This window comes from Xenopus laevis, chromosome 5S (genome assembly GCF_017654675.1).
Source record: "Xenopus laevis strain J_2021 chromosome 5S, Xenopus_laevis_v10.1, whole genome shotgun sequence".
Lineage (NCBI taxonomy): Eukaryota > Metazoa > Chordata > Amphibia > Anura > Pipidae > Xenopus > Xenopus laevis.
In genome coordinates this window covers 91,352,398-91,369,025 of record NC_054380.1, presented here as the reverse complement: position 1 = coordinate 91,369,025, position 16,628 = coordinate 91,352,398, and the positions used below count along the sequence as shown (strand labels likewise).

Sequence of the window (16,628 nt, the reverse complement as noted above, 5' to 3'; positions counted from 1 at the left end):
TTCCATATTCAATATACAGGCATTTAAATTTTGTTGTGATTCTTACAGAATTTCCCAAGCCACCCATGGCAGCGATTCACCAATATGAGTATTCCCGCCCCACAGGCCACTGGACAGGAAAGGGTTAACTCCAACTACTCTAGAACATCCGCCCTGTTACACCCCCGGATGTGCTCACCCATTCCAGGGGTTTCTCTTCCTCTTCCCCTGATACCTCCCAAATCGCTCCCCAGAGGGGATTGCTGCGGAGAAGGACCATTAGGCTGGGTCAGATTGTCCACCACGTGTAGCCTATAGCTCCTTGCTGGCTGGAAGACGGTGGCAGACCGCCATTGTTACTGGCGCATGAGGAACTGAAGAAATGTGCGCACAGTACAGCGTTTCCCCAGAGTTAGCGTTTGGAACGCATGCGTTCCACCTAGGCACATGCGCGTGTCAGCGGTGACGTCACTTCCGGTTTTAGTGGTTTTAAACTGAAGCTGCGGAGCGCAGCTGGCGCTCTGTGAGGACGTCGTTCTGATAGCTGCTCATGGAGAAAAGTGGTAAGCGAGCTCTCCTGAGCCTTTTTCAAGCAGATTGTGGCAGTGGAAGTAATTAGCATGTTGTTCTTGTTAGGTGCAGGCAGCATGGAACAGCCTGGCTCTGGGAAAGCTATGCAGCCTAAAGTCTCTGGGTAAGCTGAAGAAAAGGGATGTTTTCATCTGCTAATAGAGGGGGAAGAGGGTAATTAAAGTTTTTTACTTCTTTTTAGCCTCTCTGCTTCTGCTGATACGTCCAAAGCAGAATCTCATCAGCCAAGGAAACAGACTTCTGCTGAACAATCTTCTACAGCGGAACCTCAAGCTCCTTCACTCCCTCAGTTGAAGGCACTAGTCTGTATTATTAAGCAAGCAGTGGTTCAAGGAGTACAAGAGGCATCTACCTCTGGGGCATCTAGGAAACATAAAAGGCCGCGGGAGGTTTTGTATGATTCCATTTCAGATATATCTGATGAAGAATTATATGATACAGCGGATGTTCAGTCGGATTTTTCCGAAGAAGGTGAAATTCTCTCGGAAGAGGAATCAAACTTTGATACAGCACTGATTGATGGTTTAATTAAAGCAGTGAGGAAGACTTTGAATCTAACAGAAGAGTTACCAAAGAGTTCTTCAGCGGATAAGCTGTTTCCTTCAGTGAAAAAGCGAGCAGCGACATTTCCAGTACATGATTCGATAAAGGAATTAATTAATTCTGAGTGGAAGAAAACTGAAAAAAGAGTTGTAATTCAGGGGAAATTTGGCAAGAAATATCCGGTGGAAGAAGCTAATGCAAAATTATCGGATTATCCCCCTAAGGTGAATGCAGCGGTAGTCAGGTTGGCTCGTAAAACCACTTTGCTGGTTGATGACGCAGTGGCATTCAAGGATCCAACGGAGAAGAGAATGGAGTTTGATTTAAAGAAGTCTTTTGTCTTGGCAGGGGCCTCCTGTAGACCGGCGGTGGCACTAACATTGACCTCAAGGGCCATGAAGGTGTGGGTCAATAATCTTGATGAGGCAATAGCTTCCAATGTGAAAAGATCAACATTGCGCGAGATGCTGTCAGATCTAAAAGTGGCAGTAGATTTTGTGGCGGAGGCCTCATTAGATTTAGTCCACCTAGCAGCAAGGTCTATGGCTCTTTCGGTAGCGGCTAGAAGAGCTCTATGGCTGAAGCCCTGGTTAGCGGACTCGGCATCAAAGACAAACCTGTGCCAAATTCCATATGAAGGCGAGCGGTTATTCGGAGAGAATCTTGATTCTGTTATTAAGAAGGTGTCAGGAGGTAAAAGCGTGTTCCTGCCTCAAGAGAAAAGATTCAGACGTCAAGGGGCGAGAGCAGAGTCGCCAGTGAATAGGTCTTTTCAAAACTCAAGGCAGTATAAACCTGGAAGACCGCAGAATAGAGAAGCATCCTGGAGGAATACTAAGGGAGAGTCTCGGCAACCAACGAGAAAGAACACTTCCTTTGGAGCATCCTCGAGTAGAATACAATGAGATCAGGCCGGCCCAGATCTACAAGGTAGGGGCGCGTCTGGCGCTTTTCGAAGAGGTCTGGGTCGAAAGAATTCGGGATCATTGGGTTCTTCAGATTATAAAAGAGGGTTATCGGTTGGAATTTTCAAGAATGCCAAAGCGTGAAGTGTATCGTGTCTCGTCAGTTCCGAAGGTACAAGGAGCAAGACAAATATTACAAGATTATGTAGATCAACTGCTACAAATAGGAGCGGTGGAACCAGTGCCTGTTCTACAGCGACGGAGAGGATTCTATTCAAAGCTTTTTCTGGTCAGGAATGCATCAGGAGATTTCAGACCAGTACTAGATTTACGTCCTTTAAATCGATTCATAAATTGCAGAAAATTCGAAATGGAGTCTCTGGCGTCGATAATTGTGGCGGTGTCCCCACAAACATGGCTAGTCAAGTTAGATCTCAAAGACGCATAATTCCATGTGCTGGTGTACAGTCCTCACAGAAAATTTCTGTGCTTTGTAGTTCAAAACCAACATGTACAATTCAAATGTCTACCATTTGGCCTCTCTACGTTGCCAAGAACTTTCACAAAGGTTTTAGTAACGATCATAGCTCATCTCAGAGTGGAAGGGGTTTCAGCTTTCCACAATCTGGACGATATCCTCTTGGTTGCCAATACAGAGGAAGAGGCAAAAAGAAGCAGAGACAGAGCAGTTGCTGTACTTCTAAGGTTCGGCTGGGTAATAAATTGGCAGAAAAGTCAGCTAGTACCCACACAAAAACTTGTGTTTCTAGGCGCAGAGTTGGATACACTTCAAGAGACAGTGTCGCTTCCAGGACAGAAGATATTCCAGATAATAGACAAAGTGGGATCCTTCAGACGGAAGTTGGAGGTTTCAGTCAGGGAATGTATGTCCCTTCTAGGTCTCTTCTCTTCTACAATACAGATGGTGCCTTGGGCAAGGTGGCACATGAGGCCACTTCAAAATTTCTTTCTGAAATCGGGAGCAATCAATCCTCTCAGATTGGGTCAGTCCCTTCGTGTTCCGGAGTGGGTCAAGTCAAATCTGGAGTGGTGGTTGGATCCTCGAAACTTATCGAAAGGAATGCCCCTAAAACAACCCAATTTTGCAATCATAACAGACACAGACGCCTCGCAGACAGGCTGGGGTGCAATAATGGATGACGTGTCCGCACAGGGGCAGTGGAACTTAGCTCATCTTCCCTCCAATTTGCTGGAACTAAGAGCAATAAGAATGGCGTTAGAAGCTTTCGCAAAAAGAATTGCTCACAAGTGGGTAAAGATTCGCTCGGACAAAGCCTCTGCGGTGGCATACGTCCGGAAACAAGGAGGGACCAGGAGTGGTCAACTGCTCAGAGAAGTGGCGACCATCATGGATTGGGCAGAGGTGAACCTAGAAGATCACACAGCCCTTTATGTCCCAGGAAAACGAATGTACAGGCCGATTTTCTAAGTCGAAATATCTTAGATCCAGGAGAATGGTGCCTAGAACCAACTGTATTTCACAACATAGTACAACAAATGGGAAAACCAGAAATAGATCTAATGGCATCAGATCAAAATTCCAAATGCAGGACATTCTTTTCAAGATACCCGTCACAAAAAACCAGTGGAGTAGATGCGCTACTCAAGAATTGGAGAGGGATATTCGGGTATGTGTTTCCGCCCTTTCCAATGATTTGGAGGGTGTTGAGGAAAATAGATGTAGAAGAGGCCTCAGTAATTGCAATAATTCCGTATTGGCCGAGACGTCCTTGGTTCCCTCTGCTGACACAGATGGCAGTACAACCTCCAGTAAGGTTGCCAGTCCTAAAGAATTTGTTGATGCAAGGTCTGATACCTTTTCAAGATGTATGTCGACTGTCACTGACGGCGTGGAAATTGAAAGGCAGAGGCTTGCGGATGCGGGGTGCGGAACTGAGTTAACAGATTTATTACTGAAATCCAGAAAGATATCCACGTCTACTCAATATTACAGAGTGTGGGCTTGTTTCACCAAATTTGCAGAAAATACAGGATTTAATCCGAAAGTTCCATCAGCAGTGTCGGTAGTAGAATTCCTCTTTGCAGGGTTTCAGAGAGGTCTGGCTGCAAGCAGGCTGAGGGGTCAAGTTTCGGCCCTTTCGGCTATAACTGGCAAGGATTTAGCTGAGGAAAATTTGGTGATTCGTTTTTTCAACGCCCTAAAGAGAGTGAAACCTTCTCGAAAGCAAAGGGTACCTCCGTGGGATTTGCCCTTGGTCTTAAAGGTGTTAACATCAGCTCCGTTTGAACCTATGGAGAGTGCATCAGATTGGCATGTTACCTTGAAGGTACTCTTCCTGGTAGCAAATACTTCAGCTTGCAGGATAGGAGAGATTCATGCATTGTCGGCGAAAGAACCGGAGACGGTGATATTTCCAGATAGTTATTCTAAGGCCATCATTTCAGTTCCTGCCTAAGGTGATGTCACAGTTTCATCTAGATTTGGAACTAACCTTACCATCATTTTGTCCGAATCCAAGTAACAAGCAGGAACGTGAGTAGCATACTTTGGATTTGGTGAGAGCTCTGTCCCATTATCTAGATAGGACAAATTTGTGGAGGAAGACTGACAGATTGTTTGTTATTCCTAGAGGGTCAAGGAGAGGAACGGCCCCTTCGAAGGCTACTCTTAGCCGGTGGATCGTTGGGTGTATTGTCTTTTCGTATCACAAAGCAGGCAGAGAGGTTCCTGGGGAGGGCTCACTCTACCAGAGCGTTGGCTACGTCATGGGCGGCAGAAGCCAGGGCTCCACCAGAAGCGATTTATAAGGCGGCGAGATGGTCCTCCTTACATAAGTTCATTAAGCATTACAAATTGAATGTTTGGCTATCCCAAGATGCTAGATTTAGGAGGAAAGTCTTACAGGCTGTGGTGCATTCATAATTAAAAGACTTAAGCATTGATTGTCCCTCCCTTCATTTTTTCTTTGGCTATGGGAATTCTCATATTGGAATTGCTGCCATGGGTGGCTTGGGAAATAAGAGAAATTTTTATTACTTACCGTAATTTCTATTTCCAAGTCACCTTCCATGGCAGCATTCACCAATCCCCCTCCCTTCTGAAGCTAAGATACATAGACAAAGGGGGAGTGTAACAGGGCGGATGTTATAGAGTAGTTGGAATTAACCCTTTCCTGTCCAGTGGGGCGGGAATACTCATATTGGTGAATGCTGCCATGGAAGGTGACTTGGAAATAGAAATTACGGTAAGTAATAAAAATTTCTCTATTTCTGCAGCTAAATGGTGCTTGGAACCCCCAATTCATTTCACATCGACCCTGCTATATGCCACTCTGTAACCTTTTACTGGAACCTTTGTTTGGTGTGCCCAAAACAAATTTGTATATTTAGTATACATCTGAAGAGGACTCTAATATCAGGTATGCCATCAACCAATTATCCCCTCACACATGCAAAAGAAGCAAACAATCATGGCCAAAAATATCAGAATTTGTTAAAATTAACTTGCAAACTACAATATACTTTAAATTTGAACATGACAAAACCAGGTTTCAACAATTCCGTGTTTCACAATTATATTACATACAGTAACTGTTATTTAACTAAGAACTTAATTTATCCTTTCAGATCTGAAAACATGGCTGACATTTATTAGCACCCTGGACTAATATTTTGTAGCACACCCTTTGGAAAGGATAACTGAAATCAAGTGCTTCCTATAGGTATGAATGAGCTTTCTACATCTCTACTGACAGTTTGGACCACTCATTTTGCAGACTGCTTCTATTCTACCAGATTTGATTTGCTTCCTCTCAACTGTGGTCTTTGGATCACTTTACAGTAGGATTGAGCTCTGGACTCATTGGCGGCCAAATGAAAACAGTCCAGCATTTTGTCTTTACCCTCCTAGTTGTCTTAGGTCATTGTCCTGCTGGAAAACACAAGATTTGGGATGTGGACCCCAACTTTTGACTCAGGTGGGGTGATTATTTGGCAATTGCTGCTTGAGGTGGCTCCTGTGATGCTATTGCACTAGAAGAGCCAAATTTCCTGTTTAATGACTGTGAATTCAGCTCTTAAAGTTACAAGGAATGGCTTTTTGCCGACCCAGGAAACTTGAGGGATCATGACCTCTAATGCACGTTTTTCAATTTACCTCATGGCAGCAGCGCCCCTGGACACAGGGTTGAATATTGCATTCCAAAATGCTTTTGGTAGACCTGATTTTTTCACACCGTGCAGAGATTCAAGGCACCCAGTTCAAGGGACAGCAGAGCAATCCTAAGCAAACCTTTTCTATGTCTGGCTATAAAAGTTTCATTTTTTTCTTTTTCTTTGATGGCTTTATTTTTGGCCTGCAAACAAGTAGATGTTGTGCTTTATGATTTAATTTTATCTGTCCATTTTTCCCAAAAGGATTTTGATTTTTCCATTGTGTTTTGAGGAACACAAACAGAAGACTTCTTATGCTTCTCTGTCCGTAGTGGGGTCTTCCTGGTTCTCCTACCACAGAGCTCCATTTCTGACAGTTGTCAAAAGATGTAAGTATTGTATCATGTGTCTGAAGGTAGGTTTGAATTTGTCAGGCAGCTCATTGAGATAATGAGACAATATGAATAACCTTTCTCTGCAATCATTTGATCAATATTCTCTTCCAGGGAGATTGCCCATGGTATGGGTTGAGTTTTTCCTGACCCAAACATCACTAGTTTACAGAGACGATGAACCCCTCCCAGAGCTGTTTAGAAAGACATAAGATGGTAATACATGCAACTTTATTATTAAAATGGTCACAGATATTAAATGGAGAATAACTGGAAAAAGTGTATTTATTTTTGGTGAACTATCTGAAAACAGCTGAACTGAAAAAAGTTTTGGAAGGGGAACAAAGAAGAATGTTCGCTATGCTGGGGTCCAGTAGGGTTACGGATGGCAAACATGATAATCACTCTTGAAGTATCCAACACTGGTTCCCTTAATTAAAGAAACATTTGTCAACATAAGACATAGGGCAAATAAAATAAGCCTAGTTATATGTTTTATAAACTTTACAGATTTTGCTCCAAAATCATTTTTCCAGTAGCGATCATAAAGACAGACTCTATAAACTCCCCTAGCCCAATCTCCAGTTCTTATGTTGTGACTGACATTGAAGGATGCCATTAACTGACACTAGTACATGTCCAATTTCAGCTGCTCCACTGTCATAGTCCAATGTTAACATTGTAGGTGCAGCTCCCTAAATGCGCCGGATACTGAATTTCTAAAGAAAACTTTATTAAAAATAGAATTAAAACAGAATTCTGCAAATGACCTTGTAGTTGTCCGTTTTATGCTGAGGAGTCCGTTACAATTAAGAAATAGATGTCAGACTGCTATGACACACTGCTACATATTTTATGTCCTAATATAAACTTTAAAACGCATGTTTTTAAGACCAACGTAATGTTCTTTTTGCAATGAAATAATAAACCAGTCCAAGAATACATATTCATTTTTAATTTGCTTGAGGAAAAAATGCATATAAATTTATACATCTCAAGTTTGATAGCAGCACATTCATACAATGTGGCGGAATGTAGATTTTGATCATGGTATACACATTTTGCACAAACAATGAGCAGGATAAATGCATTACATTAAATCTTAGGGAGAATAAAGTACAAAAAAATGATTTTATTCTATGACAAAAGGAAAGACAGTAACAAAGACATGATTAACGTTAGTGCAAATAATGTTCATGGTAATGTTCATTATTAAAATTTTGATCTGTTTCTGCATTTAGTTCATTACATGCCAATGACTAGGTGGCTCCTTTATTTTGAGCTGAGCATCAGTGTTCCTAATCATAGAAAGATTAAAAGAGCAGAGATGCAAACTTTGACCTGTAATTAGGGCAAAGATTATATAATAATGGATAGCCTTTATACGGTTATAAGCTACTGCTAAGTATACATCTGCCTGGATGAAAAATACGACAAATGTAATACAAAATAAAATATCATTATAAAATCATTATAGTCAATGACTTCAGTGACCTGCCTGACACTGCTATAACTTTAGGAAAAATATGCAATATTTGTAAATAGCCAACCAATCCAGTTTTCTTAAATATTATTTAAAATTTGTATATATATGGCAGCCCCAGTGGAACAGGATTATTCCACAACCTCATTAAATATAAAAAAGTGTTAAAGTGCTTTAGGGTCTCCAAGTCTACAGCAGGTTAACACACAGAACATAATGAATACAAAGTCACATGGTGCACCATAGACCAGCAGTATCTAAAGAAATGATTCATATATCGGGAACTTTGTTTCATACCGACATGTATTTCACACACAGATATAATTGCTGTATTCAATTGCAGTTGGAAAACAGTCTATTGTATTCCACCCATCAATCCTGTTGTTTGTGCAACAAGCACAATTCAAAGACCAGCAAAGGGATGACCTCAAAGTTTGCTTGACTTGGCTCAAATTATAGATGTGGTCTGGGCTGGCTAAAAATGTCCCAATTTTAAAAGCAAAAATATTAAAGGTATGCTAATGCTGCGGTTGGTTAATGGTCAGTTCTAGATCTTTCCACTTTAAAACTGCCTCCAAATAGACATGGGGAGGAAAAACATTTAGGGGCAGATTTATTTAGGGTTGAATTGAAAATTCAAATTAGAATTTTCAATTTTTTTTTCCTATGGTCAAAACTCTCAAATTAGAATTGTGAATTATCCGAACTCAATTCGAGTTTTAATTAGAATTTCGAGATTGATCATACTCTGGCCCTTTAAGAACTCAAATTCGACTATTCGCCACCTTAAGCCTGCCGAGTTCATGTACAAGTCTATGGAAGAGGTCCAGGGACCAATTTGGACATCTTACTAGCCTTCCTGACATTCAAGTTTTTCTGGGAGTTTTAGATATTCGATTTTTTTTTAAATTAACCCCCCAGTAGAATTTCGAGTATATTCGAATTTAATAGAGTTTTAAAAAAAAAAAAAACCTCACGTGAATTCGAAATTCAACCATTAATAAATGTGCCTCTTACTTTAGGCACTAACATTAAACTAAAAATTAGCTCTGATTTTTCTTAGCAAGCTTATGCATAATATACAGTATGAGTGAAAGCTGTTCCTAAATGGTGCGGATAACTCTTGACTATGCAGTAAACAGGGTCCATATTTACAGAATGGGAGACATGGCGGCTGCATCGTACCCGCATTGCATATATATGTGCTCGTGCCCAAGTGTGCCGGCCAATGTGTTTATGTTTGTGTGTCAATGTTATTAAAGACATTCGTGTGTAGGGTCTGATACATTATTCCACAAAAATGAAAGACAAATTATGATTATAAACTGGATCTTACACTGGACATATCATACAATTAGCATCACTGGCCAGAAGTACCAATAAACTATGGAATAAAAAAGAAAATATGTTCTCGGAGTGCCATTTTCTGTTGTGTATAGTAGTCTCATAAATTGTACACAGTGATAGCTAGGAAGTATTCTAGCAGAACACACTGCAGTAAACTCAACTGTACGATAGCTCTTCCATACTGACTTTATCTGTATAGCATATCTTGTAGAATGTCAGTCAATACCAATATTTACAACACAGAAACAAGTCTTTGGGCTTTGAGGCACCTGAGAATGGGTTCTGTATATTTTAAAAAGCTAAAGTGAGGTCATATGATGAAATATGAGAATGAACCATGGGCAAATCTATAACCCCTAAAATGACAACACTGACTATAGAGTTTTCTCTTCAAGACAATCATAAAGTGTCCAATATTGTAGTAGTATTATTTCTCATTATAAAGTGGGTTTAAAACAATGGAAGCCCAAAAAAAAAAAATGGAAATGTGCATACAAATTAAATAGACAATTGCAAACATAAAATGATCATTAAGGCTCATGTTCTCCCTTAAAAATTAAAAAAAAACTATCAAAGCTGCATATGAAATAGTAATATACTGTTTCAAAATATGCAATGTCCTGCAGAAACAGGAAATGTAAATTCATGTTGTTCCCAACAGATCCAATCTAAGCTGGATATGTAAAAACATGACATCACACAAACTACGCATCAATTGTCAACTTAAACCATCAGTAGGTCTTAGAAAAACTTGTCATCGATCCTAAAGTGGGGTCGAGTTACATCATCTGGGTTGATGAAAACAGAGATAGATTTTCCTGGGTTTTCAGTCACTAGTTGCTGTAATTTTTTGGCTAACCGATCATCAGGCTGGTTATTGTCTCCTCCATCCGACTGTGGAGATGGTATGCTAGTAGTACTCCCTCTCCTCTGGAGATCCAAGGTAAGACGGTTAGCTGCCTTGACATGCTCTAGAGCGGTCTGAAGGTGTTCTGTGGGATCTGATCTCACTGATGACAACTTTCGGGCATGGAGCATAACCGTTTCTTCTGAAAGGTGCTCGAGCATATTGCACTGAGGAATGAAGTAATTGGGGCACATTTTGTTAACTAGGCAATTCTGCAGATCATCAATAAGTCCCAGGAGGAAATGGGCTGCATAATCTTCTTGAGCTAAGTAATTAGCTGGAAGTCTATCACAAGCCCAAAGCATCATACTTCTGAGGTGGTAAGGACTAACAGCTTTTGGTCTTGATAAAAGTTTTATGATTATGGCTTTACAAGCTTGATATGCTTGCATTAAGCTGCTAGAAATACATTTCTTTAGCTGAACTTCACTTCGAGCAAATGACAGTCGCCACTCGTTGTCTTTTCTACCCTTATAGGAGCATGCTGGAACTAAATAAAATCCACTAATCACTTCCTCCTCTGTAATCTTTCCATCCCAAAAATGATTTTCCATAAGCCAACTTTGAGCTACAGCAGGCCATCCTTTAAATGACACTACAGGGACAATGTCATACATCATGCGGCTGCTCCCCACTGCTAAAATTATGGTAATAATAGTGCCGTTCTTTTCAACCTTCTCAACCTTGGGCATGCCACGCTGAGGTTTCTTCTGAATTTCTGACAGAACAATACAAATAGACTCATGAAACCAATCAGCAACCTTTGTAGGGGAAAAGAAATAGTTAGTGGCTCCATTGATATGGTCTACAATTGTGCAACAGTCTTTCCACTTTGTTATAGTCCCTTCATCAAAGAGTCGAAGACTCAGCCATGAATGGCACAAAGCTGAATGACGCATATCCAGCGTAACAGGTTGGTTTCGGTCATGGAGCTTGAGAGCAGGCACAAGCAGCGTAAAGTCCATGTCATAATCTGTTCCACGGGCATAAACATTCAATTCATCGAGGTCTAAGTCTACAACGCCTTCCCGAACACCACCAGAAAGCAAAAGATATTCATTCGCTACGGGCAACTTCTGGTCTAATTTCTGTACCATTCCTGCAAAAAAATAAAATAAAATAATAGAGTTAACGTTTTTCAAAAAATTAATAAACAAATAAAAACAAGTGTTCTGAAACCCAGCTAGGCAGTTTTCACCTGGACAGGACGCAACCCTACCTTCTGCTAATGTTCTAAATTAATTATAAATGTAACACACAGTGCAACTGGCATTCAGACTATGGCCTAACAAAATGCAATTTAGGCAGTTACTGTGGACAATTACTGTGCATATCTTTAAAAAGCACTACTGCTTGTAGGGCCGCTGAACCTCTTGGCCTGTACAGTAAGGTTAGTAAATAAAATAGAGCATTTGCTGCTATATTCTTTTCAGGCCTTTAGCTCTTCTTGAAATATAACATATAACCAAACAAGAGTAGGGTTTACAGTCACAGTCACAAAATTACCCTTTAAAGGGATTCTGTCATGAAAAAACATGTTTTATTCAAAATGTATCAGTTAATAGTGCTGCTCCGGTTAATTCTGCACTTAAATCCATTTTTCTAAAGAGCAAACTGATTTTTTTATATTTAATTTTGAAATCTGACATGGGGCTAGTCAGTTTCCCAGGTGCCCTCAGTCACGTGACTTGTGCTCTGATAAACCAGTCACTCTTTACTGCTGTACTGCAAGTTGGAGTGATATCACCCCTTCCATTCTCCCCCCCCCCCAGCAGCCTAACAACAGAACAATGCGAAGGTAACCAGATAACAGCTCCCTGGTAGATATAATGGCACTCAATAGTAAAAATTCATGTCCCACTGCTACTCCATCAGTAAGTAGTCATTGATAGGAGAAACAGTAGCCTGCCTGAAAGCAGTTCCATCCTGAAGTGCTGGCTCTTTCTGAAAGCACATGACCGGGCAAAATGATCTGAGATTGCACTTATACACCAATATTACAAGTAAAAAAATTTGATTAAATTATAAAAAGTGTAATTTACAAATAAAAACGACACTATAAAATCATGACAGTATCCCTTTAAGATCACTAGCTGGCAATATTTTCAAATAGCAGAAAGCTCTGTTTTATTGGGTCATGTCTTTTTCACATTACAGTTTATGCTTTTAAATCATAATCCAAAGAAGTAACTGGGAAGTCGATCAATTAAAAGAAACATACATTAAGGGTAGATGATGCTAATGGCCCATCCTGCATCAACAATGCATCTGTTTACTCTAAAATCCATTTTGCTGCTGGCTCTAATCCAGAACTTAAAGGAAAACTAACATTGAATTGCATTTACTTTTTAGTTCTCTCTGTACCTGGAAAGTACTTTAAAATATATATGCTACATGAAATGTTGTGGACAGTAAAGCAATATGTATATATATTCTCTTTTATCTGAACCAAAATTCACAAACATCAACCTAAGCACAATCAAGACCATAATACATATCTTACACCCACAAAACGAATCCAAAGGCTACATCAGAGCTGGTTCACCTTTTAGTATGATTTTGATATTATTATCAGTAGCAGTTTTTTTAGGTTTGTTATGTTTTGTGAAATATCCACTTAATTTGGTCTGAAAGTATCAAGCTTAGGGCTTTAACTGCTATCTGGTTGCTAGGGTTTAGTTACCTTAATAACCAGGCATACACTTATAAGTAAACATCAACAAGAAATGGTCTGAACTAATAGATGAGCTATTAAAAATAAAATGAGATTCCCACAGCCAGTAAACACCCATTTTTTCAGACTATAGGAATAGATACTAATCATTCAAAACCCAAAAGATATCCATACATATAACAGGCTAAATGTTAATATAAAGGTAAACATGAGACTTACCTCTACAATGTGAATACAACACTTCCATGTTAACAATATGACTATGAAGATTCATTACCTATCCTAGATGTCCTTGTTAACAAATGTACCTGCATTTTGTAATTATGTCCACTAGGGGTCACAATGGTGTGCTAGTCACAATTTGGCAATATTCCCATGATATAAAATTAGAGGATGAAAGAGGATGAAAGTTTCTGTGAGGAACCCAAATGTTGGATCAACAAACCGTATTTCCTTTTTTGATTCCTCATGTGCAAAAAAGTCCTGTAAGTGCCATCATTTAAATCACAGTGTTGGGGTACATGATGTACAATGTTTAACTAAAGCTGCTTTATAGGATATTCACCCTTGTTGTTCATAAGCCACAAATTAAATTTAACCACATTTAAAAATTCTCGATGTGCATAAGGAAGTCTTTTATTAAAGAGCCACTAGAGGGCGATTAAAAAATCAAATGCTGACAAGCCTTTGGAACTTGGAAGCCACAGTTAAAACTCCCCCCAGGCAGCAGCACTGAAAAACAACCTTATTAATTGTTAACCTGATTAAGATGTCTTGATATTCTTTGTTGCCAGGCCTATTAGTAAATTAATTAGGTTTACTTGTCTAACTAAGTCCATATAAGATAGGTACACGGTTATGAGCATTGCATTAATATATGGATTGAAAATGTAAATCTTTGCTTAATCGTTACAGTTCATAAGTCAAACAGAACAATGCTCTTGTCAAATTGGATTAGGGACCTCAGAGTTTGGATTAACACGTTTCCATGGGTACAATAGGAAAAACGCACCATTTTTGTTATGCAGAAAGCCATCACTTGCAACAGGGCATTTAGGGATCCAGATATGGTGGCAGATATAGTTAGTCATATAACTAAATTCATCTGGTATAAAATAGCATGACACAATGTAGTCATATCCAACAAATAGTGAAAAGGAAATAAGAATCAAATGATTCCAAGAGCACAGTTTATGTGTTATTGTAATGCTGGCGGTATACAGTATATAATGAAGTTAAAGCAAAGCTGAACATACATTAATTAAATAACCTATATCATAGGTGGACCAATGAGGTATTCTGCACATTCTTCTCTGTCCCCCCTGCCAAGTTTAGCACTGTGCAGACAATTTGGGGAGATTTAGGTGATAGTGTAATGGGATAAAATGTTTGTTTCAAAATGTATCAAATAATAGTGCTGCTAGGGCAGAATTCTGCACTGAAATCCATTTCTCAAAAGAGCAAACAGATTTTTTTACATTTAATTTGGAAATCTGATATGGGCCTAGACATACTGTCAGTTTCCCAGCTGCCCCCAGTCATGTGACTTGTGTGCTGATCAACTCTTTACTGCTGTACTGCAACTTGAAGTGATATCATCCCCTCTCTTTCCCCCCAGCAGCCTAACAACTGAACAATGGCAAGGTAACCAGATAACAGCTCCCTGACACAAGATAACAGCTGCCTGGTAGATATAAGAACAACACTCAATAATAAAATTCCAGGTCCCACTGCGACACATTCAGGAGAAACAACAGCCTGCCAGAATGCAGTTCCATCCTAAAGTGCTGGCTCTTTCTAAAAGCACATGTCTAGGCAAAATGACTTAAGATGGCTGCCTACACACCAGTATTACAAAAAAACACACTTGCTGGTTCAGGAATATATTGCAGAGTGAATTATTTGCAGTCTAATTTAGAAATAAAAAAAACATCATAAAAATCACGTTACAATCCCTTTAATATTGAGTCTGTCGATGGTCCGATATGAGCCAAAGAGCTCACTTAATTTAAACAACAGAAAAAGAAAGTGGTAACAGAGAGAGAGAGAGCTGTTTCCCATTGGAGTCATCAACTTTATATTGAATTATCCCCACGCTGTTGACAGAGCAGCTCTGAGTCAGTGGCTTTGCTTTCAATTGCAATAAAACAACATAAGCTGCAGCTAATTGCTAGCTGGTCACTATGGTATACTGGTCTATAACAAACATTGTACATACTGCTTCTTGCCTCACAGAAAAGTATGGTAGGTTGGCACATAAACTCTGCACAGCTTTATCACTGGTATTTCATGCAAAATAATTATGCACACCAAGCATTTCCTGGAAATCGATCTCCCCGTTAGATCAAACTCCTAAAAATAACCAATACTGTTCTTTTTGTGGTCTGTAATAGGTAAATATGGATTACAGGTCATTCACTTCCTTTCTGAAAATGATCCAGCAGCATCTTCGGATGTATCTATGCTCTGTAAAATGCATTAATGCAAACTGCTGGCATTTATATTGAATTGTGTCTTAAATATCAAACGGAAGCAGAATAAGAGTGTACAGTTGAGTCTGCAATTTCAAGAATATGAGAGAGTTGCTGATACTGAAACCCTTTGATGAAACATAATATTATTACAGTTGATGGGGTCTGACACACGGCAAACAGTAGCGCCATCTGATGGGCAGACATGATATTAACACAAATAAATAAAACAAAATCACAACTAATGCATGATAATGGATAATCTAAAGCAAACGTACCAGTGTTCAGAAAAGCACATCAGCCCTAGAGAACAATTGTGGCTATGCATGAATGTTAAAATACCACAATTTTCTGCAAGCTGCAATTTAACAGCAGCAGGAAGGTTTACTGTTGGGAGACTCCAAAGTGAATGATAAAGTATATAACAATTTTTATATAAAGCAATCAAACAGACCGACCACTTATGATAGGATCTGGTTTAGAACAATCATAAACCAGGGAGATATCTTAAATCAGGGAGACTATTATCTTCTGGTTTTGTAATGCCAGGTGCATATTAGGGAGAGACCAGCTTCATGATTAATTGGGTAAGTTAAGGAAAATACAATTTACTCACCTAAAAGCTTACGGTCAAGGCCAAATTAGGGGAGACTTGAGGTAAAAGCCAATTTGCTGCTTTATACTCAGCTATGTCATAATGGCTCATACATTTTTCCCCACATACCTGTAACCTTGTTATAGTTCCATGGCTGAAACTAAATCTATGAACCCTAACATTGCAAGGCAAAATATCTACATCTATATCTGCTCTGACTGTAGTCATCAAGTCCTATACAGTACGTTGTATTTGGTAAGAATTGGATTTTTGATATTAGCTCTTCTTTTATACACAGATGTGGCCCATTAGGCATGAAAGGTAATAATTATCTTAAACTGCACATCTGTTACACAGCAAATCTGTTCATATTATGGTTCATACAATCATACTATGGTTGGATATGTGATTTGTAAATCTGTATTGTGACAATGAAAGTCGGATTTTCCAAAGGCTTGCATGGATACATACGAGAGTCCTTTGACCAAAATTATTTTGTTATGACAAAAAGAGTTCACGGTCCATTATAACATGAATCAAATAATCTTCTGCCTCCAACATTATCATCAATGCGCCACTCCCAAAGCGTTCAAGTTCCTTTAAGCCA

The 16,628-nt window shown here is 39.4% G+C and overlaps 1 protein-coding gene across 1 annotated transcript in view; it reads right to left on the bottom strand.

Annotated features, from left to right (window-relative positions):
* Nucleotides 1-8,949: 8,949 nt before the first annotated feature.
* Nucleotides 8,950-16,628, bottom strand: part of mb21d2.S (Mab-21 domain containing 2 S homeolog) — a 62,305-nt gene continuing 54,626 nt past the window's right edge. The window contains exon 2 of the mRNA XM_018242080.2: nt 8,950-11,380. Coding sequence (XP_018097569.1) covers nt 10,116-11,380 — 1,265 coding nt within the window. The 3' untranslated portion in view covers nt 8,950-10,115. The remainder of the gene's footprint in view (nt 11,381-16,628) is intronic.